The 26,741-nt window shown below is 33.5% G+C and overlaps 1 protein-coding gene and 1 long non-coding RNA gene across 11 annotated transcripts in view; one reads left to right on the top strand and one right to left on the bottom strand.

The window, feature by feature from the left end:
* Positions 1 to 26,741, bottom strand: part of LOC148603703 (rho GTPase-activating protein 23-like) — a 73,075-nt gene that overhangs the window by 8,823 nt on the left and 37,511 nt on the right. For 6 of the 8 annotated variants that reach the window (XM_088553188.1, XM_088553186.1, XM_088553192.1 and 3 more), the window contains 9 exons: positions 26,147 to 26,183; positions 19,858 to 20,096; positions 9,216 to 10,821; positions 4,485 to 4,595; positions 3,905 to 4,000; positions 2,919 to 3,051; positions 1,540 to 1,600; positions 985 to 1,095; positions 526 to 609 (listed from right to left, as the gene is read on the bottom strand). In XM_088553188.1, the coding sequence (XP_088409314.1) occupies positions 526 to 609; positions 985 to 1,095; positions 1,540 to 1,600; positions 2,919 to 3,051; positions 3,905 to 4,000; positions 4,485 to 4,595; positions 9,216 to 10,821; positions 19,858 to 20,096; positions 26,147 to 26,183 (2,478 nt within the window). Of the gene's footprint in view, positions 1 to 525; positions 610 to 984; positions 1,096 to 1,539; positions 1,601 to 2,918; positions 3,052 to 3,904; positions 4,001 to 4,484; positions 4,596 to 9,215; positions 10,822 to 11,997; positions 12,333 to 19,857; positions 20,097 to 20,373; positions 20,489 to 26,146; positions 26,184 to 26,741 lie in introns of those variants that run through there. The other 2 variants (XM_088553193.1, XM_088553194.1) reach the window with 2 other exon arrangements.
* Positions 12 to 26,741, top strand: LOC148603704 (uncharacterized). Of its 3 annotated transcripts, XR_015916737.1 has the most exons (4): positions 12 to 265; positions 18,127 to 18,236; positions 24,251 to 24,301; positions 25,649 to 26,741. It is a non-coding gene; the product is annotated as an uncharacterized LOC148603704 (long non-coding RNA). The 3 variants fall into 3 exon arrangements; XR_015916739.1 differs by lacking the exon at positions 18,127 to 18,236 and having other exon boundaries at positions 25 to 265; XR_015916738.1 differs by lacking the exons at positions 12 to 265; positions 18,127 to 18,236 and adding an exon at positions 20,549 to 20,707.

The raw sequence follows: 26,741 nt of genomic DNA, 5'->3' as shown, positions 1-26,741 counted from the left end.
CAACTGATGAAGAATGCATCAATACACTGTGTACAACAGATGTTACATGTAGAAAAATATTATAAGGATGACTAAATAGTGATGTTGACATTCCTGACATAGGCCTAATACTGGGGGAACAGAACCTGCACATTGTAAGGTAAATATTGGACACATTCCTGAGACAGACCTAACACTAAGGAGACAGAACCTGCACATTGTAAAGTAAATATTGGACACATCCCTGAGATATGGTGATTTTGAGACAAAATATTTATGTTCTAAGGTAAATATTAGAACTATCTTTATTTAATCCTCTTTAAAAAGTAAAAAAGTACTAGTTTCGAAAAAAAAAGTATGTACTTTAAATACCTCATAAGTAATATGGATGACATTTTGGTGATGTCAGGCATCTTATCAAAAATTAATGAAAGATTATGTACGTACATAAAATACCCATGCACATCAATAGATGGATTTTATTTTGCAACACCGCATGGAACAAAATCAATATCACAACTAATTTACAAATTAAATCTTATTTACCCCTTCTTTTTTCTCTTTGTTAAGGAATAGGGCATGTCCTCTAAGCTCCACCCACACTGGTCTCCAAGATCTATCACTGCTTCTCTACAAACAGAATGAGACCAGGTTTTTTTTAAAATGATAAACACTGTGTTATATACATGTAGTTTAGAAAATCAAAATTAGATGTTTAATTCAAATTAATGTTCCCATATAAAATGAGCCTTAAACTATTCAAACATGGAGTTTTCCCAATTCAAATATCAATAAACACTTCTAAGTTTAAAAAAATTGTCTTCGAACTTAAACAATACAATTCAATGCTAAACATATTGTTAAACCAATCCTTTTGCTCTACAAATTTTTCATTTTATTATCCATCATTTGTGATATCCTGAGGAACAGGTACTTTCTCCCCCTTAACCTATCACTGACTTCTCAAAGACCCCCATCTATTACTCTACTTTATACTAAGCCTACCTTTCCATCAGCTATGTCAGTTTTACATTGTAGATATCCCATTTTTGTGATCTCTTGTATAGGACTGGCTGGATCTTGTCTTTTCTCAGTGGCTTCAAGTATTCTAGGTGTCTGAAAAAATAACGGAACATTTAGAACAAGTTCTACAAGAAAAAATAGACTCGGTGAGCAACTAAACATCTAGCCAATTTGCATTTTTCAACTTTATCTGGGACTTTAAGATCATAACAAAAACATTTGAGAAAGGATACTTAGTTTTCTTATTTGACAGTTTTATGCATTAATCTCATATTAGAAACACTATCAAAAGACAAGTACTGTAACCATATTAATATTGGCAGTTGTTAATTTTCATAAATTCTGTCAATTAAGCATATTCATCGGTATCTATTTAACCAGTTTCGAAAACTGATAAACATTTCATAGTTTCAGAAATCTATTGCACAAGTGCAATTTTTTTGCGCTTATTTATCCACTGCAAAAAAAAATAACAATGAGTACAACGAAAATTAATATGTTTACAGTAATTAAAAAAAAAATTGGCTAAAAACTTACCCTTTCTCCAAAAAATGCTTTAAGTTTAGTCATGCTAGGCTGCTTTTTAGGTGTAATCATTCTGCAAGAGAAACAAATTAGATACATAAAAAAACTATGTAAATGACACCAAACAGTTTCGTTTCCAACTGGCCAATATTAGACCTTGCTTTGCCCTGTTACACCCAAACCTTTCCTGGCTATTCAGACCAACCCTTGTATAAACAGATCAATCCCATTCTTCCTTTACATCAATTAGTATACTGTTGAACCTGTGTTAACCAAACATCTACTTAATCTATGTAAAAAAAAACCCTAGCTATCCTGACTAAATGCTTCCTGATGGCAATAAATGCCTTGAGATCTTGATCTATAGAGAACTTCCAGTCAGGATCAAACATTTTCAACTAATTGTATTTCACATTTGGCTCAAACCTTTTACCATTGTATTGTTTAGGTGACTGTGGTTATTTTAGTTTTAAGTGTATTTGATGTTTTTTTGTTGTATCATTTGTACCTTTCTTTCTTTCTTTATGTAAAGTGTTGATTTCAGGTCATTGTGGTTACGAGTGTGTTGTAAAACTAACATCTGTATCCTGTATCTGACATGTTTACTTTTGTTGTCATATTTATCTTGTCTTGTGGTTTTTGTTATTCTGTGTATTATTAATTTCTCATGTATTGAATTGTTGAACCAGTTTGTAGTTACTATTGACCTTGATTAAATGCACATAAATGTTCAGGTTAATACAGGTTGTAAGAATGCACAGACTGATAATACATTAGTATCCATTCTATGACAGAGCGCGGTTGTTGAAAACTTTATCTACTAGATAACCTGGTTGTACTATACTTATCCAATGTACAAATCCTAAGAACAAGAAACCAGAAGAGTCTTGTACATCAGTGTACAGGGTCCAGATCAAATGATTTATCAACTAGGTAGATCTAGTGCAATCTATACAAATTATCCACTGGATAAATCTAGTGCGCTCTATATACGTTATATACTGGATAAGTCTAGTGCACTCTATACATATTTTCCACAGGATAAGTCTAGTACAATCTATACAAGTTATTCACAGGATAAGTCTAGTGAATCTATACAAGTTATCCTATTTTCCCAAAGGATAAAGTTTTGATCAACTGGGCTCTGGACCCTGATGTATAAGACTCTACTGGTTTCTGGAATTTTAAGGTGTCAGGATATATTTAATTATTTGTTCAGGAGATATACTATAAACCAGAACATGATTGTTCTAGGTTGATTAAAGTGATAAGTAAAACTTATGGAATATTAGATTCTGAGTGGCAATGTGCCCTAGACACTTCAACTGATGTAAAGTTTTTGGGTCTGATTTTTTGCGGTAATAATTGTTTTACTAAGAACTGAAACTTACTGAACATCAGTGTCTGAGTGACTGTGTGATAAGGATTTGTCCAATGACAGTTTGTTAGTGTCCCTGTCTTTAGCAGTAGCCATGAGGTATGAAGTTCTTCTTTGGAGTTTAATAGCCTCATCATCTGGTGATGCTAAAAAAATGACAAGATGAAATGTAAGTCGTCTCTTTATGCTAGCTGTTGAATTTACTTAATGTTTAAAAAATCCAAATATAATAAGGCTATTTCTGTAACCATTTAGAAAGAACAAAAGATACAAAATTTATACTTTTAATTTGTGTTTCTCATTTTCATTAAAAAATTTGTATCAGATAAGTTTAACATAAGACATTTATCAAATGGTTCAGAATTATACACAAATTGCAGGCAGCGTATGTTGTATCAAACTGAATATCATCAAGTTCATGTTTTGGGAAAATCACACAAAATGATCTAATGCTCTGCTCTTTAATAGAATCTAAACAATTGATTCCTCTTTACATAATTTGTTGTGTCCCCTTTGCATCCTAAATGTTACTTATAATTAGTTATTTACATTTGCAAAATACAACAAATTACAGAGGTATGTCTAATATTTTTGTGTTTTAATGGCAGTATGAAAAAGAGGAGAACGCAACAGAAAGAATAAACAAGATTTTTGGTTGAAGCAGGTTGCATATTCATAAAGAAAGGGTGGTGCACCAAAATAATTCATCTTCGTAAATAATGAAAAATGGGTCAAAAAAAAGAAATGAGCAGGTTGCCATAAAGTTTGTAAACAGGAAGTAGAAGTGTGGCAGACATAAAACAGCATTCCACTATATAGGACCCCATACTCTATCTGGTACCATATATCTAGTGGCTATGATTTATAGTTGCTGAGAAAAATGTTACTAAAATATTTTCCCAACCTACCTGCCCACCTGTAAGCTGACCAACAATCACCATCCTAAAAGTATAATACAATACCTGAATTAAAGAAAGAGCATGACAATTTAGGACTTACATTCTGACTTTTTCCTGAGTGTGACCTTTGGTTGTGTATCTTTGATCGGAGTACTAGTAAGTGTGACACCAGCACATGATGGTGGAGGCATTATACCTGTAAATGGAAGTATATTTTATAAAATATTTACAAGCATATTACTGGCAATATAATATATGATTGAATAGTATACATTTTTTCAATGTCATAATGACATACACATGTATTTGTTTACTTTAAGGTATAACCCTAAATCTCATCAATCTAATTAAAATTAGACAGAAAAAAGGGGGAGGCAATTAATATCTAATTTAAATTAGATTGAAATCACATATGGATAGTATTGAAAATTTAAATCAAGTAGAATTACAGTTCCAGATGACATAATATATATATTTATTTATTATTATGAAGGAAAATACTGAAGAGAGGTCTACATCTTTCTGCTTACAAGCACAGTGTCCTTTTTAAGTCTATTATATCCAGATAAAAATAAGTGAGTATTCATTTGTCCAATGTTTATTGGAACCACCTAGTAATGTATATAAAGCTTTTGGTTTAGTACTTAAAAAAATCTTCTAAATCATCAATGAATACTGACCTGATGAGGAGTATGATGAAATGCTGGTTGTCTCCGGTGGAGAATGGGCCCTCCATTGTTGCTGTGGTGGTGAGTCGGGGCTGGAAATGTTATCTTCAGCTGAACTACCATCTAAAATATAAACTTCATTTAACTAATATGGCAATTTTCAGTTTGATAATAACAATAGATAATACTAGGAAACACTTAAAAACTGAATATGCTTATCTCTACACATATTATACATATAGATTGACAACACCCTAATAATTTCCCATTCATTCCAGTCAATTTTCTTAACCTTCCATACAAACATTTCTACCCCAAAACAGGCCAAATATGAATGATATCAACCTGCCATTAGACATCAGATTTTAACAGATCTCTTTCTTCACTCTGTGAGAACAATGTATGAAATACCAATACCATATTAGTGTTAGTTTTGCGTGTGCAAAATTTAGCATTTTTCTTAAAAAACCGGGTGATGTTTTTTTTTTTTTTTTGTGTAATGTAATTTTAGCTGCAGACAAACTGTTCAAGGAATGAGACAAAGGATGAATAAGTATTTTACCTTCAAAAGTATTTCACCTGATTCAATTTTCACCTTCCAACTTTGATAGCGAATTTAGCAAAAATTGTCATTGCCACCATAGGCAATAGTGAATTATTAGCAATAGTCTGACAGGTGTAATTTTAACCTGCCTTCTAACAAGTCCACATGTGGGGTTTCACATAGTGACAACAGTACTATGACAGGGTTGTCATGGATATGCTTGTATTCATTATTAACAGGAGCATATACCTACTGACCACTTTAATGCTTGAAAGACAGAATAAGACACATAGGACAGAAATCTTCATATAACCATTGTAGCAGAAATTTACTGACCACCTTAAATGATAGTACTTGCCCTGTATGACTGAATTCTTGGTATTACCTTTGTAGCAGATACTTCATGGCCAACTGAATTCTCAAATTATAGAACCTGTCCTGTAGGACTGTATTCTTGATATTACCCTAGTAGCAGATACTTAATGGCTATCTGAATTCTTGAATTATAGCACCTGTCCTGTAGGACTGAGTTCTCAGTATTACCCTAGTAGCAGATATTTATCGGCCACCTTAAATGATAGTACCTGCCCTGTATGACTGAATGTTTGGTATCACCTATGGTGACTTACCATCCAAGTCCACTGGACTGAACAAACAGACTTTTATAAACATGATGATACACAGACATAAAATCAATCCTACAGTCAGTCCTAAAATCTGTTGCTAAGATTTAAGTCCATATAAATCCGTAGCAAACTGAATCTGATACACTGAATGTTAACATACAAAATAACACAGTTAAAGTCCCAGCACTGTCAGGTTTTATATGCACAATTTTGTTTATATGTCACAGAGATTGTCAACTAAATTGTTGAAATTTTGTATTTGTTTCATTGTTACATAATGATATTTATTTCCGCTTGTCACTGGATTAGACACACCAAATCATTATAAGATACATGTACTGACTGACTACATGTACTTGCATGAACTATTTCCCCTTTTAACACTTCCTTATGGGTACAGTTGTCCAGTACTAAGACATCAATTTGAAAGTTCAACCATTCAAATTTCTGCAGTGAACTTAAGTTTTATATATTACAGGAATACATCACAATACTGAGGCATGTTCATAAAATGCCAAGTCAATTCTAACAACAAATGCCATGCCCTATAGTCACTATAATGATATACATGTATTTGTATATAAAAAAACCCAGACACTAACTTGTCTCGGCCAATCACAGGATTTCAGTTACATTAGTGCATTTTGTTATGAAAAAGACATCTGTACACAGAAATGGACTTTGTTCCCAGTAAAGCTTTCACAAGTCCTTTGCTCCGGGAAGTACAAGGTCAATACAAAAGCAGTTTTGAACAACATCAAACATAAGTAGAATGGATTTCGAATTATCTGAGCGATTCCTGACTAAGTCTCACTAGTCTACACCACTGGTACAGTGTAAGTAGACCAATGACAGGATGATACCAGGTACCAGTTATTACCTTGATCCATGCGGCACCAATGCTGACTAATACAGTGCTTAGTGAAATCTAATTAACTTTCAGGTAAATCTCATCAAGTCCAATGAATCACTTCATGCAAATTATGTTGTTTAAAACTTTTTCATTGTTTTTTTTTTATTTAAAACTTTCTGTCCAAAGTCAAGGATGGCAGTCATTTTATGTCTAACAAAAACACACAAAATCTCAACATGTACATGTTCATCAAGTGACATTTTCTCAGATGTCAATGATGTTCAAAACATACATGTAAATATACAAGTAGAATTGACTTTCATACATGTTATCCCCAGATCACAGAAAATAATCCCATACTACAACCTACAACTAAAGGCCCATGATTCTATTGACATACATGTATATTGTATATACAGTTTCATCCAATAGTCATACACATGTTGTGTGTGCATTTTTATCAATGGCAAACCATTTAATTCACAATTTATTCCAATAAATAAAACTCTATCGGAATTAACACTCCTATAATTTTCACAAGCTGAAGAGGTCAACATCCTTCATATATCACTGAAGTCAATAAACAATCGATACATGTATGATTCATATCCTCTCCCTTACACATGTACATGTATTTGTGAAACTTCAGGAAATGCATGATTCAAACACAATTCTCTCTTTTGTCATTTCCTGCATAATTTTTGTTTACTTTGCAACTTCAAAACCAGAAAGTTTCATGATATTTTTTTGGTTATTGGTAAAACTTGTTGAAAGATACTTGACAGACCCTGTTATAAGACACATTTCAAATAAGTGAACTGTCCTTGTTTGTTTTGGATTTATTTAGAGACTTTTTCTACAGACAAGGTGAATCTAAGGGGAAGGGGACCCTTATGCTTGAAAAGTTAAAGTTGATTATGGAAAATTGTGGAAATCATTGGAGCAGCCTCCCTAGGCTAGTCAGCAGTCCCCTTTTTTTGAATTTCTGGCTGCACCAACGATAAATAATACTAAAATTAACTTTCTGACACAATCTGATACCAAATCAACATCATCAAAATATATGTGAAAACATTGGTATAACATAATCTGTATTATTGCATTGGAAAAAAAAATGTGATCAAAATAAGAAATATTATAATCTTACACAAAACAATACAGATCTCAAAAACTACTAAAACATGAAAAATCAGCTGTTCATCTGTAATAGAGTTACCAAGGGAACCAAGGTTATAGCGGTAATCAAAAGAATGTAATCCAGGGACAAAAACTAGACATAGAAAACAGACATACACAACAAAGAACATTAAGTAACTAAAATCAAACATACAAAGTAACAAAAGCAAATGCGCAACTCGGACTCCACTAATAACTGGGAGCATGGACCAGGTGCACCGGTAGGGTAAGCGTCCTCTGCTTTCCTAGAAACACCCAATGAGTTGCTGATAAAAAGTCAAGTCTGGAGACAAATGAGGAAAGGAAAACTATGACCCGTTGAATAAATCAGTTTTCATAGTGCAAATGGATACACCATAACGATCCACAAGTTCATGATGATGACCATAAAACTTCTGTAGTGATGACTTCAATCTTGTAGCTACATAACCCTGTTCCAGAAGCCTATTTGTTAGAGTTCTAGCGCGATACAAAAAGTCTGTGTAGTTTCGGCAAGCTCTGGCATAACGTATAAGTTGTGATATGAACACTCCATATGCAGGTGCTGAAGGGATGGTGCATCCTTCAGGTTAATTTGAAGGGTGTATAAATAAGAATAACAGCATTATAAGCTGAGCAAAGCGAGGAAAAACATATTTTAGAGGTATAATTTGTGAAAAATCAAGGTTTCAAGCCAAAATGTTTTTTTTTTTTTTTTTTTTTTTTTCAAATTTACTATGTGCCCTCATCTTATGAGTCTTTTTCTTACTGTTGAACTTAATGACTGACACTTAATGGCTGCGGCATAAAGGAAGCAGTGAACAAAACATAAAAAACATGATATATAATGTTACTCAGTTAACAGGTATATAGTGTAGATTATGTTTTTACACCAATTATAGGTATGATATCTTTAAAGGTTGCACCAAAACTGAATGTGAATGTATTTCTATGAATTAAGTCTCTGTGTGGTCTATATTGTGTCCTTGTGTTTAATACATGTATATATTATATCATGTAGTTAAGATGAATCACAACAAATGTAAAAAGAACCATTTGTTTTTAGTGTTGATGGATGTTTTAAATGAATGGACTTGAAAAAAACACCTGTATGTCATTAAATATAAGAAAGTGGGCAAAAAAGTCTTTTTCTGATTGTACAACAAATGTCCCAGCTTAACAACCAATATTTGAATTCATTGTATCATATTATAATCAGGAATACTTGTAACAATACTGACTGATGCCTTACACTGTAGTTTTTTCAACTGGAAACAGAGGGAGAAATCCTAACAATGAATAATGAATGCCAACTATGTATTATTTGGATGACTGTATTTCAAAGCAAACCAATTAGAGATTAATCAAAACAAGGGGTCCTTTGACTCTGGTCCTAAATTAACATTGTAATAAAACCAACAAAAAAAAAACAAATGATTGCTGGTACCTTTCCCTCTCCTACCATACCATCAGGAAATTGACGGGGAAAGTATAATAATTTAATGGCATGGTCTCTACCACTATCATAGAAATCTATTTCTGAAACATGCATATACTTTACTTACATTGATCTTGTGAAGCTGTCACTGCAGCCAAGAAAGATGGCTTGCGGACAGGTTTTTGTCCATGTTTTTCTTCTTCTGTTTCCATGTGTTCACTATCATCTTCTTCATGCTGGACATGGACTGGTGTCTTAGTGACTGGAGCCCTGTTATTATCCACATCATTGCCCTGGTACATTGACATATGTACAATTTCTACCAAAGGAGATGATTGATTGTTTGATGAATTTTGTGGAACATAAATTCTTATTGGTGCCCCCTGGTCTTGAAACTGTTGCTGGTTTTGATTTGGAATGTGTGAGATAGAGGGTGCCTCTGGTGATGAGAAACGCTCACTTGAAGACATTCTGCGTACTTTTGGTGCACTTTGCTGACCCTCTTCTAACTTTTCAAATGTTTGTAGTCTTGAAGACACACTATTAAATTTCCCAAGTGAAGTTATTTTCTGAATTTCAGTCCTATATCTGTTCACTTGTGGAGAGTTTTGTTGTGTATTTTCAATTTGTCCAGATTCAAATTGCTTTTTACGCTGAGACACACGAGGGCGTTCTTTGGCTTTAATTTCAATGGAGGTAGAATGAGGTGATCTAGTTAAAGCAAATGCTGTACCATATGAACTTCGCCCCTGTGTTTGATTTTGATTTTCGTCATTCTCACTTTCATTCCCACTACTATCTATTTTCACAATAAATGTCCGAGTATTGCTATTTTTACTAGGATGTTCGTAAATTCTTGTTGTGCTATAATTAGTCCGTAAATTCCTTTCCACTGGGTAATTTTCGGTTCTAGAATCTAAGTTATCAACACTAGATGACATATTTGTTGACCTTGATGTTGACCTTGATGTTGGTACCTGAGGCACAACAGGTACATAGTGTCGTGTTGTAGTATGAATCTCACTCCTCTGTCTCTCAGGGGAGACACTGGATTGGGATGTAAATGATCTTGGTGGGGGAAGTGGTGGGTTATTCATATTTCTCATAGAGTCTGGGTAACTATGACGTGAAGGGGATGATGAAAGACCATATGGTGCTGAACTTCCAATGCTTATTAAAGATTCCTGTGATTGGTCTTCCTTTGAATGTCTTTTCTCAAGGGGAATAACTCTAGCAGTCCTGACAGATTTAGCTATATTTTCCTGAGAATCATTTGGCTGTAGTACATTATCTCTAGATCTCCTGAAGGTCACTTCACTGTGACTGTCCTTTTTAGGAGTAGGGTAATATAACCCAAAGGAGAATGTTTTATTTGGTGGAGGATCTGAAAAGTCTTTCACACGAGTCTCAAACTCCTTCCTTTTGTCAGTGAATGTTCTTTGTTCTCTGCCATTATTGTTAAGTCCTGAGGGATCCCGATAGACACTTAACCCTGTTGTGTACGACACAGAAGATTTAATGTTACGATTAGGATCCTGGCTGTATGATTGCACATCTTCCATGTCAACCTGCCTATTATCTCCCTGACGATCTTGATAGCCACTAGAGGGCCCTATATTTTCCATAGATGGCAGTGAGTAACCATGAGAATTACGGAACCGTGTATTGGCAGTATTGTTGTCTCTTCCTTGATATAAGGAGTCTTGAGAAAGAGTGTGAGTGTTCTTGTAAGCCTGAAAAATTAAAAGGAAAATACAATTAAAAACAAAGTGAAAAATAATATTGGATGCAAAAATAGTTAATTATTAAAACTGACAACAAGTAATGGTCAGGTTAATCTTATAAACATGAACAAGCTGATTTTGTTTCCAATTCAATGTTTACCCTGGTACATGTATATCATTGTATCAGGAAAATGATAGCACAATGGTTATTGAAAATCCATTATATCTATGACAATAAATAGTGTCTATGATAATCTATAGATACTTGTCTTCACCAGAATCACCTTCCTTATTGATAAAAATTATAACTGCTTTATAGAAATTCTATGAAAAAAAAATGATTTAAAAGTTTTAAAAACATTCCCTGACACTTACTACATAACTGATATGACCAACAACGTCTTAAAATGAAACAAAAATAGAGATTAAGCTCATCCCTATTTTAATAACGTTGACTTTTAACATGTTTATATCTGTATTTAGTAACAGTTGCACTACTAGGGTTAAGAATGTAAACACCAGTTCAGGATGTAGAAGATGACTTTAGGGGTGTTTACATTCTTTACTTAACCACATTCAAAACATATTCATCTTAAGTTACATCCTTAAAATCTACTATTCCTGGGCATTAAAATGACATGTATTTACTACATTAATACATTGCATGTACATATAATTATTTTTTAAAAATCTGATCAAAACTAGACTTTATTTGTTTTTTTTTTTATCCATAACCATGACCACTGTTAGTATTTCCAATATTTTTATTGCCATTGGCAAAGAAAATTTTCATTGTCCTGAAATGATTCAATTTGATAAATCTATATAAAAGGTTACAACCAGTAACAAAGAAAATACCGGTATATGCGAAGACTATGGCATTCTACGAAAGTACTAGGCATTATTTCAATTTCATTCAAAAAAAGTCAAAACCATTGTGATGTAAAAGAAAGAAATGTAAATTTAAAATAAAAAAAACAAAACAAAAAACAAAAAACAAAAAAATTGTCCTCATGGGAAAGTTAGTAGATCATCATATTTGTTGCAGGAAAATGAAACAAGCTTGTACTGAAATATTTGAACTGAAAAGTGACAACAACTTTGATGTCATTCACTAAATAGATGTGTAGTTGTACATGGTGTATTCAGATGATTGTAAAATTACTATCATAAAACAACACATACCTGAAGTTGTGCTTATAATAATCTACATCTGATCATGAAACAATTATAACATTCTTTTTCTACAAAATGATCTATCCATGAAGTTCAAGAGGAGTTGGACATCATATTCATGTATCACACAAGAATGTCATTAATTTCCAAAAACAAAATGAAGCATCCATGAATCAAGCTTCTATTATCATTTATTAAGACCATTCAGTAATCCCATAATAAATTGACATAGTTCACATCCTATTACATTGTAATCCCACAGAGTGAAGTAGAGAATGTGAACCAGCAAACGGCTACCTTAACAAGTTCTGATTAAGTCAATCAGTGACAGCTACCTGTCCACACACCTGAGAAAATTACCTGAGACATTGTAAGGTAACATCATGAAACTCTTTAAATAGATGAATTTGTTTAATGATTTTTTGTCAATTGGTAGACTAAACAATACAAGAATTCATAGGAATTCATAGACACAAAAGAATTTACATTGCAGGTACAGATTTAAAACCTTTGACAAATTACACAGGTGCACAAGATCTCACAACTGCCTGTTTCACACTGCAATATATTGCATTTTACAATCAATATAAAATCATGAGAGATGTACTGAGTTTATCCAACACATGTCAGGATGAATTGACATTTAATATGAAAAGGAGAAGGAAAGTCATTATTGTTGTGTTAAGTAGCATGTATTCTTACCAAAAGTTCAATGAACTCATTGCATGCTCAGTTCATTGATAGTTTTAAGAGAATTTAAAAAAAAACAAGAAAAACATTAAAAATAATAACTTAAATTTTATACCTCAAATTCTGAAAAAAACCCAAAACAAAACAAAAACTAAAAAATCAACATAAACAAGAACAACATGTCTCTTAATGTAACAAAATATTTTTACTGTTCAAATATCACTAACAAGATAAATGTGATGCATCAAGTTCAGGAACAAAATCTTTACAGGAACTGAATAGCAAGTCCTTAAAAGACAAGTCACATAGTCATGATGTTCACATCTCTATAATCATGTCAAATTAGCCTTCAGATAATCCCTTTGTTACAAGATATAGCTTAAGACCAAAAATAGAATATTTAAAATCAACACTCCACCAGCTGGTTCTATACAATCAGTGGTCTACTACTGTCATTAGTTATTTATGTCAATCGTCATTGAAATTCTACATAAAACAGCAAGTTTTAAATGTACAACATAAAGGATACATGTATTAATGATTCAGGTAAAAATCTTTTGAAAAACTCTACATGTTAAACATTCTGACCACCTATATTGTATAATGAAGCCATCTTTATGATTGATTGATTGATTGATTATTGGTGTTTAACGCCCGAACAGCCATATTTCAGCTATATTCAGGCGATTCCCCATCTTCTTGGAATGCAGCAAAAAAAAAGATATATAGTTTTTGAATTCAAATAGAAAATATTTGTAATAATGTAATATTAATGGACATATATCAATTAAAGCTAGAATTCTCATTATTACTGAAAAGACCAAAAACTTTTCAATGTGAAAATGATGACAAATGACAGAATCTTTGGGTCCCTTTACAAACAAAAAGTGAATTATGGTGTATTCTATGTCAACCGAAACAAATATCTGCACCAAACATACGACAATTCCGTGTGAACGAGTCTAATCTCGGTAAATTCACCTTGAATCAATAAACCACAAGACAAGCTTTACACTTAAAACCAAAGTTTGAATGAATTCAATTTAAAAATTTTGATAAAACTGAAAATTTGATTTGTGAGAATTTTAAAGTTATGAATAGTTATTGAAAATGTTGTGGTTTAAGACTTTGCATCACACTTTCATGATGTGCATAAATTAAAATATGAAATAGTGGGTAAATTAATTTTGTATAATACTGTAAACTGTACTGAAGAAATCATTGATCAGGAACAATAAAATGACCTCAGACCCTGGGAAATGATGCTTCAAAATATACATACTCAGTACATATATTTCACCCCTTGTGTGTTTGAGTCATCAGAAAAATAAAAATTTTCATTGAAACACTGAGATATCATTGTATGAAAAATGTCCTGACCATGAAAAAATAAATATTGACAGAGGTCCTTTATCCAATGACGACACCAATCCTCCTAGTACTAATGGACTGCTCTAGTTGGAACATTTATTATTTGATAATGAGGGGATAGAGGCCTACTGTAGGAATTGATGAACTTCCCCACAGTATGACGTTGTAGGGGATAGAGGCCTACTGTACGAATTAATGAACTTCCCCACAGTATGAGGTTGTAGGGGATAGAGGCCTATTGTACGAATTGATCAACTTCCCCACAGTATGAGGTTGTAGGGGATGGATGGAGGCCTATTGTACAAATTGATGAACTTCACCATAATATGAGGTTGTAGGGGATAGAGGCCTACTGTACGAATTGATGAACTTCCCCACAGTATGACGTTGTAAGGGATAGAGGCCTACTGTATGAATTGATCAACTTCCCCACAGTATGAGGTTGTAGGGGATGAATGGGTCCTATTGTACGAATTGATGAACTTCAAAATAATATGAGGTTGTAGGGGAAAGAGGCCTATTGTACGAATTGATGAACTTCACCATAATATGAGGTTGTAGGGGATAGAGGCCTACTGTACGAATTGATCAACTTCCCCACAGTATGAGGTTGCAGGGGATAGAGGCCTACTGTACGATTTGATGAACTTCCCCACAGTATGAGGTTGTAGGGGATGGAGGCCTACTGTAGAAATTGATGAACTTCCCCACAATATGATGTTGTATGTAATGTTGTGATTATGATACCCCTCTGGTTACACACTCGCTCAACACATTGGTGAACTCTGGGAAAAATTACAATAGGAGACACCATACAACCTTTATCTTTTACCTTAAATGGGTATGTATAGATACAGCATTTAACAGCTATAGAATTAAGTGGAAGTATTTGTAAGAATCAGGCAAAATGATAAAAATCAGAAACATACAATTCAAAACCAAACAGATATGTCACTATATTATTTCCTTCAAGGATGCTTTGTATATTTGAAAAAAAAAAAAAAAACATTATTTGATCTATACATCACTCTATTTTCTCAGAAATTTTTCAATAGAATGTTAGAAAAAAAGAGGTTTTTGATGGAGTTATCTGCCCTTGAAATGTTCATTTTCAGTGCATTTCAATGAAATTATCACTCAATTTACCAAAATGATTTGGAAAACCTTATATTTTTACCTTAATTCTGATGGTGCAAATAGTCAAATTAAATTTTCAAAATGGTGGTCTTTTTTTCATACCATGTTTCAACCACTGCCTGATTCTTACAGAGACTCACACTTAGTATGAAAAAAGGTACTTCTTAACATGTAAACGAAAGATTTTAAAGGTTTTTTTAGGTATTAATAAGGCTGTGTTGTTGCTTCCAGATAGAAATGTGTCAAGTTGTCTTGTCATGTGACCAATGAGAATTCCCAAAAATTCTAGTCACATTTTGGGTTGCTTTACATGCATAATTTTTTAAAAAGCACCAAGTATACTAAGTTTGATATCCATACCATAATTTCCAGCATCACTGGCATGCAAAAAGTTAATAATATGAAAATGCATGAGTGTTAATGGAAAACTAAAATTACATAGGTGTGTGTTTTTGTAATTTAGCAAATTGTTTAGGTGCTTAAAGTGCCTACAGTAGCTTCAACATGATTGCAGAATTTAAAATATGTCCAGAACAAATTTCTAGATTTGATCAAACTGTGAATATTTGCATAGGCAGATCAAGGACTTCAGGTTAGGGTTAGCCCATTTAGAACTTAAGGCCAAATAAAAATTTAAAGTAAAATTTTTAGGGTAGGATTTGTGCAAAATCACATGCAAACAAGTTTATCTATTAAGATGGGGGATTGAAAAAAGTCCAGCACATCTATCTAATACTTTCCTGATCTACCATACTTGTGCAGTTTTACCATATTAGGTGAAGGATACTTGCGTGATCTACCATACTTGTGCAGTTTTACCATATTAGGTGAAGAATACTTGCCAGATCTACCATACTTGTACAGTTTATCATATTAGGAGAAGGATACTTGCCAGATCTACCACATTTGTACAGTTTACCATATTAGGTGAAGGATACTTGCCAGATCTACCATACTTGTACCGTTTACCATATTAGGTGAATGATACTTGCCAGATCTACCATACTTGTACAGTTTACCATATTAGGTGAAGGATACTTGCCAGATCTACCATACTTGTACATTTACCATATTAGGTGAAGGATACCCATTTCATGTATAAATGGCATGTTTAAAATCTAACAAATCTTGAACATGTACTTACAAGACTTTAAGGAAATTTATCTGTATGTTTTTATATAAAAAAAGGACATATAATCACACAACTTTGGAGATTAGGTGTCTAGACAGTACACTATAAACAAACAAACCAGAGGGTCTTATTTAGACAATAAAAATCATCTTATTGTAAGTGTCAAACATTTACAGAATGGATTTAATTCTTTAATTTATACTGCAAAAAACTACTGAAAAGCTTGAATTTTAATCAGAGTTCTCTTGAAAATATGCAATTAATCTTTTACCTAATGCCCCCACTTCAGTATTTTAACTGGCAGTACAATCCATCATTGAGGGGTGTTATTTCACCTCATTACAAAGTTGGGAGAATATCACATGGCAGGGATTTAATGACTTGACCTTGGAAGATTATAACATGCAGATATTTAATGACTGGATTGTTCAATTTCTGTTATTACATAATCTGATGCAATGATAATTTTTCAAGTCTGCTAAAAGCCTCCATGACACTCACAATCCTTGCAGTATTGCACTTATAGGGTACTCCTGATAACAATGTTTTATTTTTATATCTGCAATAAAATGCCAATAACATTGCATGTTAGTTAGTGCAGAGAGCTATTATCTTCCAAGTTTTCACTGGGAACTATGACATTGTTTTATTTATATGTGAGGTGTATGAAGCCAAAACAATGGTTATTTAGAACAATCTCTCTGAAATAGGATGCTGAGACTATGATAAAGAACAGTTTTATGACCAAATATCATGAACAGATATTCATGTGCACGATTTGTACACAGTGACCCAACATGTGCAGAATTAAAGATGTACTTTTACAATAACTAAAACACTTTATTACTGTTAATGATGTTGAAAGAACCAAATACTGCAGATCAGGTTATTTTTCAACAGTTTGAGATTTAATTCAATATTAGTCACTGTACCATGCACTACAAGATGATTTAAGGTATAATTTATTCATGTATAATGGCATATGAATGATTTTGTCTTTAATGAACACAATTATATTTTAACTTGAAGAAAGTACACCTTCAATAATGGCTTCCAGGACATTTTCAAACTTCACACTTAAAAAAGATACCATTAAATAATTAACAATAACATTTATCAGAAGTCTTTCCCATACACATATTGTTATCAGTATTTAAAACATGTATTTAAAAAATCTGAAAGATTACTAAATATTCCATAATGAAAAGTCAGCATGAGCAGATTAATAAAACACACAATTATTTTTGCGGCCTAAAGAAAGACATTAAATTCCCAATGAAAAACAAGATATCTACTGCACATGTAAGATAAAATGACCTTGAAATTTGATTTAATGAAATTTTGAAATATAAACATGTCACACCGAACAATAAGAATTGAAAACCTCATGGATTTACTTGTCATGACCATTAATTCCATCTTATAAACCCTAACAATTACGTAACCTTACAATCATATTTTATACCAAAAGAAGCAATATTAACATAAATCATAATAAGTTAGGATTTCATCCCTCATGGTTATCTAGTGCAGTGGAAATATGAATTGACATCTTATGTCATTATATAACATTTCAACATAAGCAGACCATTAATGTCTCCCCTTTTTTTTAATGTGATGGTATAATTGAGATACATGTGTTTAGAATCAGAAGAAAGGAAACTGCTCTCACATGAACTGCACCCTGACATAGTATACTGGGTACAAATTAAATAAATATGATGAAAACACACAGAATAAACAAACAGCTGATCAGGCAATCACATTCTCAGTCTCACTGACTGACTATCTGAATGCTCTATTTGCAGTTGTAAGAAAATTCAACTATCTAGCAAAAGACCTTAAGTAAGAAATGATGTAAGAAGACTAAAAACTAAACCTGTTGTCATAGGAATCCACTGGTCCCTAGATGACATAGGTGAGAAAACCTTAACACTTGGTGTTTTAGTGATTTTGTTCCCCATATTGATGGTAGATATAGATATTTTTATATAAATCCCACTCACACCCACTACAAGTTCAATGAACCCTAACCATGATACTCTAATGTTTCAATTTTACAATAATGTTAACTAAACTATACAATTACTCATCTAAGGATGGATAATCATAGGTCAACAAGGCCAAACTTGCAGATAAATTATCAGTTTAAAAAATGCCCAAGGTCAAAAAGTTATCTAAGTTCACATAGGTCAGATGGACACAGGTATTTTGACATTTTCCCAAGGTAAAGCTGATCATAATATGAAAGATATGATGCTAGGAGCAAATGAAAACGAAAATGTGTTCAATACAAATATGATCAAGTAGCCATAGCATGGCAAATATTTAGAAAAAAATCATACCAAGGTCCATATGTTGCAATATCTTCATAGAAAAATAGAATAAAGGCTTCAAGTCAAGTTAAACCAGAGAAGAGCAAAAACCGTAAATTTAAACAAAGATCAGTTTAAACCACTGCAAAATTGTTTCAACATTATTGAACAGCAGCACAGAGAAATTATAAAAATAATTAGAGACAAATTTCCTTATAATCTAACAAATAGATCCATGAAGGAGACCAATTTCTCCTGAGTTAGGATGGAGAACATCATCTATCTAGTAGAAAGGAGGAGACAAAATTCTTTTTTATCTGGGCAACATTTTGTTACATGTACCAGCTAATACAGGAGATCACAGTCTCCCATACATTTTTATGTGGATAACATCATGTAACCAATAAATCCAGTATTGAGTTATTGTATTACCTGAAAACCACTGTACAAGTATCATGTTCTTTTAACTTTAAAATCTTCCCAATTTGTTGTGAATGTAATTTCTTTTGTCAATGACAAGATATACCTTGCATCAAAGTTATAATGTGTTATAAGTAGACCAAGTGAAAAAAAAAAAAAGCCATATTGTTCTCAACTTAATTTATGGTCAACTAAATTTACCAATTGTGTTGATGAACTCTTTAGTGACAGTGTCAAGGATAAATGACTTTAGGATCTTTTTAAATTTTCAAGATTTTGGCTATTGGAGAGTTTATGTCTTTTATTATGATAATAAAACTAACAGCTGAAATTAAGTTGCAGAGATGGTAATTTAGCATTTCATTATGCACAATTCTACATACAGGTGCTTGACATTCTAGAACCAATGTCAATTATGCAAAATGATAATAACAAAGAACTAATTTTTTTACAGTCCCTTTATAGAAGTTATCTGGTCACACATCTATTGTACTTCCTAAAATTAATGTCAAAAATGTTTCAACAAATCCGGAATCTTTCCATATTTAACCTCCAAGATCATACATATACAAAGAATCTGATACAAAAAATCCATCGTAGCCAAGCACACTTTTAAAATTTCAACACATGCTGTATTAAAAAACTTTAGATTTAAATTAAGATTTCTTCAAAATGGACTGAAGAATCAGCCATTACATTTCACACATTGAAATCTTTGGTATCTAACACCTTTCCATGTCTGATCAATTAAATAAAACTACATTACACATTCTGATTGTTATCTATAGTATATGAATTTCTTACCATTTGAAGAATATCTTGGTCTTTAGGTAGAACTTCCAACTTTAATCGTGAATCTCCAGTCTGTATAAGTGATATAACTTGTTGATATGTTCTCCCAGTTACAGGAAAATCATTGACTGACAGAATTCTATCTCCATTACACAATCCAGAAATGTGAGCAGGGCTTCCATCTTTTACATGCTTGACAAAGATAGTGTCCATAGGCTCAGAGACAGCATGCTTGGTTTTTCTGTGATTTCCTGCAATAAAAATTTCATCATCGCGTTAAACCAGCAAAACTTATAATAACAAATATGAAAAAAAAAAATAAAACACTTCAGAAAAATGGAGAGAAGCTTCTACAGTTGATTTGCTGATTGAATAGCTCCATAAGTGACTGTGAAACAATGAATATCATACATCATTATAATTTGCTATCTTAAAGCACAGTGGAAAAAAAACACTTAACAGATCATCTCTATAGATAATATCTGGAATTGACTTGAAAGTATTCTGATTTGCTACTAAAATTACTACCTTGAAAACTGTAAAAAATGAAATTATGATTTCTTTAGTTGAATATCCACAGATTATTTTTCCTAATGAGGTCTAACACATAAGCTATCAGAACCAGTAGACAGAATGACAGAATATTACATGCTAATTAGGCATATATATACATTAATATTGCATGACATTGTCATATAAAAACTACAAAATGAAAGTGGATATAGTTGACTTAACCACATAAAGTCTTTCTAAACCTACAGTGACTCCATTGTGTACTGTCTATAGTACTACAGACAAGGATAGCACAGGTCATCAGTTTCATGTTACAGAGAAAATACAATGAAATCTGCTGCATCACATAGTAAGTGGGTGTACAAAAATATTACAGCTCTTCAATGTCCTAAGCCATTTTTTTGAAGAAGTTGTGTATGGATCACAAAAATGACAACAGTTGGAGTTTTGAAAAAGAACCTTCTAAGCAATATTTGTGGATATCTCTGCAAAGTACAAGCAACTTGGATGAAAATTGTTCAGACTGAAATGTGCAGCAGTTACCTGGCTGAAGTACATGTACTAACTGAGCCTGCTCAGTAAATTAGCATGAAAGAGTCTGTAAACTCATAGACTATAAGCCTGTTGCATTTGTTTACATATCAAAGTCATCGCCAAGTGTTCAATTTTGGTAAAACAGTGCTTCTGCTCCTGACATATGAGCTTTGGTTAAGTCCAGGAAATACTCCTATTTTGATTATTACAAGAAATCTGAGTTTGAAAATATCTCTAATTTATTTACAGCAAAGATTGTGAAAAGTTTGAAACATGTAATGCGTGAAGAAATCGGACATAAAAGTTTTAAGCTTACAAGACAACCTTGAAATTTAAACATACTAGCAGCTAAAGGGCCATCTGCCATGTATCTAGGAAGGATGTGCTATAATTAAAAAAAAAGATCTGATCAATTTTATTCAAGTTATTGTAAATAATCCAGAGTTAATGGATGCAAACAATGACCCTACTGACCACATTTATGACCACAACGACAGGGAGATACCATTATATGACTGAAACATCCACTGATGACTTCTACAATATTGACCACAGGGGGATACCATTATATGACTGAAACATCCACTGACAACTTCTACATATTGACCACAGGGGGATACCATTACATGACTGAAACATCCACTGATGACTTCTATGATCGTGATGACAGGGGTTACCATTATATGACTGAAACATCCACTGACGACTTCTACGATCATGGCGACAGGGGGATACCATTATATGACTGAAACATCCACTGACGACTTCTATGATCATGGTGACAGGGGGATACCATTATATGACTGAAACATCCACTGACAACTTCTACATATTGACCACAGGGGGATACCATTATATGACTGAAACATCCACTGATGACTTCTACGATCATAGCGACAGGGGGATACCATTATATGACTGAAACATCCACTGATGACTTCTACAATATTGACCACAGGGGGATACCATTATATGACTGAAACATCCACTGACAACTTCTACATATTGACCACAGGGGGATACCATTACATGACTGAAACATCCACTGATGACTTCTATGATCGTGATGACAGGGGTTACCATTATATGACTGAAACATCCACTGACGACTTCTACGATCATGGCGACAGGGGGATACCATTATATGACTGAAACATCCACTGACGACTTCTATGATCATGGTGACAGGGGGATACCATTATATGACTGAAACATTCACTGATGACTTCTATGATCGTGATGACAGGGGTTACCATTATATGACTGAAACATCCACTGACGACTTCTATGATCGTTATGACAGGGGTTACCATTATATGACTGAAACATCCACTGACAACTTCTATGATCATGGCGACAGGGGGATACCATTAAATGACTGAAACATTCACTGATGACTTCTACGATCGTGATGACAGGGGTTACCAAACATCCACTGACGACTTCTACAATCATGGCGACAGGGGGATACGATTATATGATTGAAACCTTCACTGATGACTTCTACGATCGTGATGACAGGGGTTACCATTATATGACTGAAACATCCACTGACGACTTCTACGATCATGGCGACAGGGGGATACCATTATATGACTGAAACATCCACTGACGACTTCTATGATCATGGTGACAGGGGGATACCATTATATGACTGAAACATCCACTGACAACTTCTACATATTGACCACAGGGGGATACCATTATATGACTGAAACATCCACTGATGACTTCTACGATCATAGCGACAGGGGGATACCATTATATGACTGAAACATCCACTGATGACTTCTACAATATTGACCACAGGGGGATACCATTATATGACTGAAACATCCACTGACAACTTCTACATATTGACCACAGGGGGATACCATTACATGACTGAAACATCCACTGATGACTTCTATGATCGTGATGACAGGGGTTACCATTATATGACTGAAACATCCACTGACGACTTCTACGATCATGGCGACAGGGGGATACCATTATATGACTGAAACATCCACTGACGACTTCTATGATCATGGTGACAGGGGGATACCATTATATGACTGAAACATTCACTGATGACTTCTATGATCGTGATGACAGGGGTTACCATTATATGACTGAAACATCCACTGACGACTTCTATGATCGTTATGACAGGGGTTACCATTATATGACTGAAACATCCACTGACAACTTCTATGATCATGGCGACAGGGGGATACCATTAAATGACTGAAACATTCACTGATGACTTCTACGATCGTGATGACAGGGGTTACCAAACATCCACTGACGACTTCTACAATCATGGCGACAGGGGGATACGATTATATGATTGAAACCTTCACTGATGACTTCTACGATCGTGATGACAGGGGTTACCATTATATGACTGAAACATCCACTGACGACTTCTACGATCATGGCGACAGGGGGATACCATTATATGACTGAAACATCCACTGATGACTTCTACGATCATAGCGACAGGGGGATACCATTATATGACTGAAACATTCACTGACGACTTCTACGATCATGGCGACAGGGGGATACCATTATATGACTGAAATATGCACTGACGACTTCTACAATATTGATGACAGGGAGATACCATTACATTACTGAAACATCCACTGAAAACTTATACGATCATGATGACAGGTGATACCATAATATGACTGAAACATCCACTAACAACTTCTACGATCATGATGACTGGGTGATACCATTATATGACTGAAACATCAACTGACAACTTCTATGACCATGAGAACAGGCTGATACCATTATAAGACTGAAACGTTTTTTTTTGCTGTGGTATAGAAATACCCATCCCAACTTCTAAAATGTCAGCCTGGCAGTTTTAGGTCATTATCATTGGAGACTTAAATCATTGGACAACAACTTGCAGAGACATAAAGTTTGAATTACATAAAAATTCTACAACTGAAACAAGCTAAAGCAAAGACAGACAGTAGCCACCTGTGTATAGGACTAATATCAAGTTAATATCAATGAGACAATGTGACATCAAAATAGAGAAAAAGTCTTTGATGAAAACTTTTGTAAGTGATTCAAATTTCATTCATAAAAGTTAAAAGTCCCATTTAAGTAAAACTTGACCTCATCCCACGTGTTCTATTGAAGACAAACTGCACAAAATAGTGATATTCTATACTACAGAAAACTATTTGATAAAATCTGGTTGAAGACAAAACCCAACCCTTAGGTGTTCAGAAGTTAGTATACATGTTAAAGGAGACCAATATATTTTCTAAAAGATTAAAGTACTTCCAACATTGAATGAAGTGACTTAAAGAGTACTGCTCAAAGCATGTATTTCATAATTCCATTTCAGGACCATGAAAGGTACATAAATCCATCAAAGAATCTGAGCATGTTCATGACAGTAAGTAAATACGAAACAGGAGACTCCCAACAAAGTCGGAGTACTCTTTATTAAAACAAGTGATGTTTGAATATGATCATATAATATGAACAAGGTTTTGAGAAGCTGACAATGAACTATGTTATTTTCAGAGGTGATTCTCTTAATCATAGAATGTGGTTGAACTAAAAAGTCTGTGAGCAAGCTCACAAAGAGAATACCCCTTGCTTCAAATGCAGTTACACGATAAGCACTAAAGCTCAATTATCTCTCTTTGGAGTCCTCCAACAGCAACTATATTCCTTCAAGCATATCTGCATGTGATGTTCAACCTTCCTATAAAATTTCATCAAAATCCCTTGAGATGTTTAGGAGGAGTTGCCCTTACTAGATTTTAACATGTAAACCCCTTAAGGATTATCTCCCTTTGAAATAATCCAACAGTATGCACATCCATATATGATACACACAATTCCTATAAAAAATCAACTAGAGGAGTTGCACTGACAAGAAATAATGACAATTGGACAGACAGGGTGATTCCTATATACCCTCCCATACTTTGTATTACAAGGTTTTGAGATAAAAGACAATAGTCATACACAGTGATATGAGAACATCTGTCTGTCAGTCTGTAAATAGTCTGATACATATGAAAGTTAGTCTATTTGAATCTCTTATAGACTGTTGATCCAATCTTATCAAAAGATTAGACCTATCAATTTTACTCCATTTTGTCACTGCATGTAGGATCAAACAACACTCCATTCTACTTTCTGTTTAAATGACCTATTGATAATGCTCAGGTTTTTTCCATTTGGATATTGCTTTTAAAATCTGGAAAGAAAAAATCTGACTGGCTGATCAGAAAGGTCATCAGAAGGTAGAATGTAGTTGTTAGATCCTCATGCAGTGACTGAATGGTTGATTTGTCCAATTTTAATTAGACTGACTGTCAATAATTTTTAGTAAACAGTAATTCAGTCTGGAAATTACTATTTAAACATTAACACCAAATTCACAGAAGAGTCTGAAGTAAATTCATTAAGTACAATCAAGTAAGGACAGAAACTTTATTAGGACAACTGTCAAGTAAAAACATTGGAAGTTTGGCAAAGAATGTTATAGCAGGTACCACTAACTATTCAGATTTTATACAATTTTCAGAACGAAACCAGTACTAATATGCAAGGAAAGAAAGTTGCCTTAATGCATCATTTTTGGCAGAAATTTATTAAAAAAATGTATAAATGGATGACTTTGAAAAGTTTCCTGGAAGTCCTGCTAATGTCATGGCAACTCTCTATCATTTCTATCAAATACTGATTGTGGTTTAACAACCTATGGTAAATATTTCATGTATTTCAGAACAAGAATCCTGCTTTGTACTCATCTGTCACAGTGAGCCAGACTTTTATTTTGCTACAGAAGTAACACATAGGCATATCTCTCTCAGACACATGATTCCAACTCCTCCATCAGACACCCGATTCCAGGATAACCAATCATCACTCTTTAATCTATTTTGCTGTGTGCTGTCAACTTTAAAATCTTTGGTAGTCATTTTGAAAAATTGTCTATCCAACAGACAGGTCAGACAAAAATTCAGTTGGCCAGACAGAAATTTTGGAAGTTTATGACTTCTTCTATGGGAGATAGAGGTCAGGTTTGGATTTTGCTAAGACAAGTCTGAAATAAATTTTGTAAAGACTACTTTGTGTAACTTTGTCTGGGATTTACAGGGATATACTAATGTAACCCATGACTTCCAGCATTTGGGGGAGGGTGAGTATGTTACTCAAATACAACTGAGGCAGTTTCATCTTTCAGTAACTATTACAAAGAACAACATAGCAGTATACATACCCAAAGAAAGGCGTTCATCATGTAGGTAGCTTTCTTCCTGTAAATAAATAAAAATATCATTATATCAATGAATGGATTAAGTATAGACACACATTGTTACAACCTTCCCAGTTTGCTACCATTCCCCAAGTACTGCTACAAAACTATACATTTTCCCTTTTGTGGTATACTTTTTAACCACCATGACATAAGCAAAAAACTGACTACCACAAAAATAATTTTAAACTATAACTTTTTGACACAGTTTAAAAGAAAACTCAATTAAAGTTCAATTATTGAAATAGATTTGGATCATTGGTGTCACTTAAATATTGCAGTTTCAATTTGCATTTTTTTAAAAGTTCTGATACAATCTTGAGCTGAATACCTGAAGTCAATTATGTAAGTCATACAGCAGATCAATATTTCCATCATAACTTACAAGCATGTTATATGAGCTCCTATTTATATTTTTGACATGCTAGCTATTTTCTTTTAATGTTAACTTTGGTCAAAGATTTTTATGTAAGAAAGCTGTCTTTTTTCACTATTCACAAACCAATAACAGCATCACATTGAACTAGTTAACATTTCTACTTTCATAGCAATATACACC

This window comes from Perna viridis, chromosome 11 (genome assembly GCF_037379345.1).
Source record: "Perna viridis isolate PV_CMFRI_1.1 ecotype Kerala chromosome 11, ASM3737934v1, whole genome shotgun sequence".
NCBI classification, from domain to species: domain Eukaryota; kingdom Metazoa; phylum Mollusca; class Bivalvia; order Mytilida; family Mytilidae; genus Perna; species Perna viridis.
This window is presented reverse-complemented; position numbering and strand designations above follow the sequence as displayed.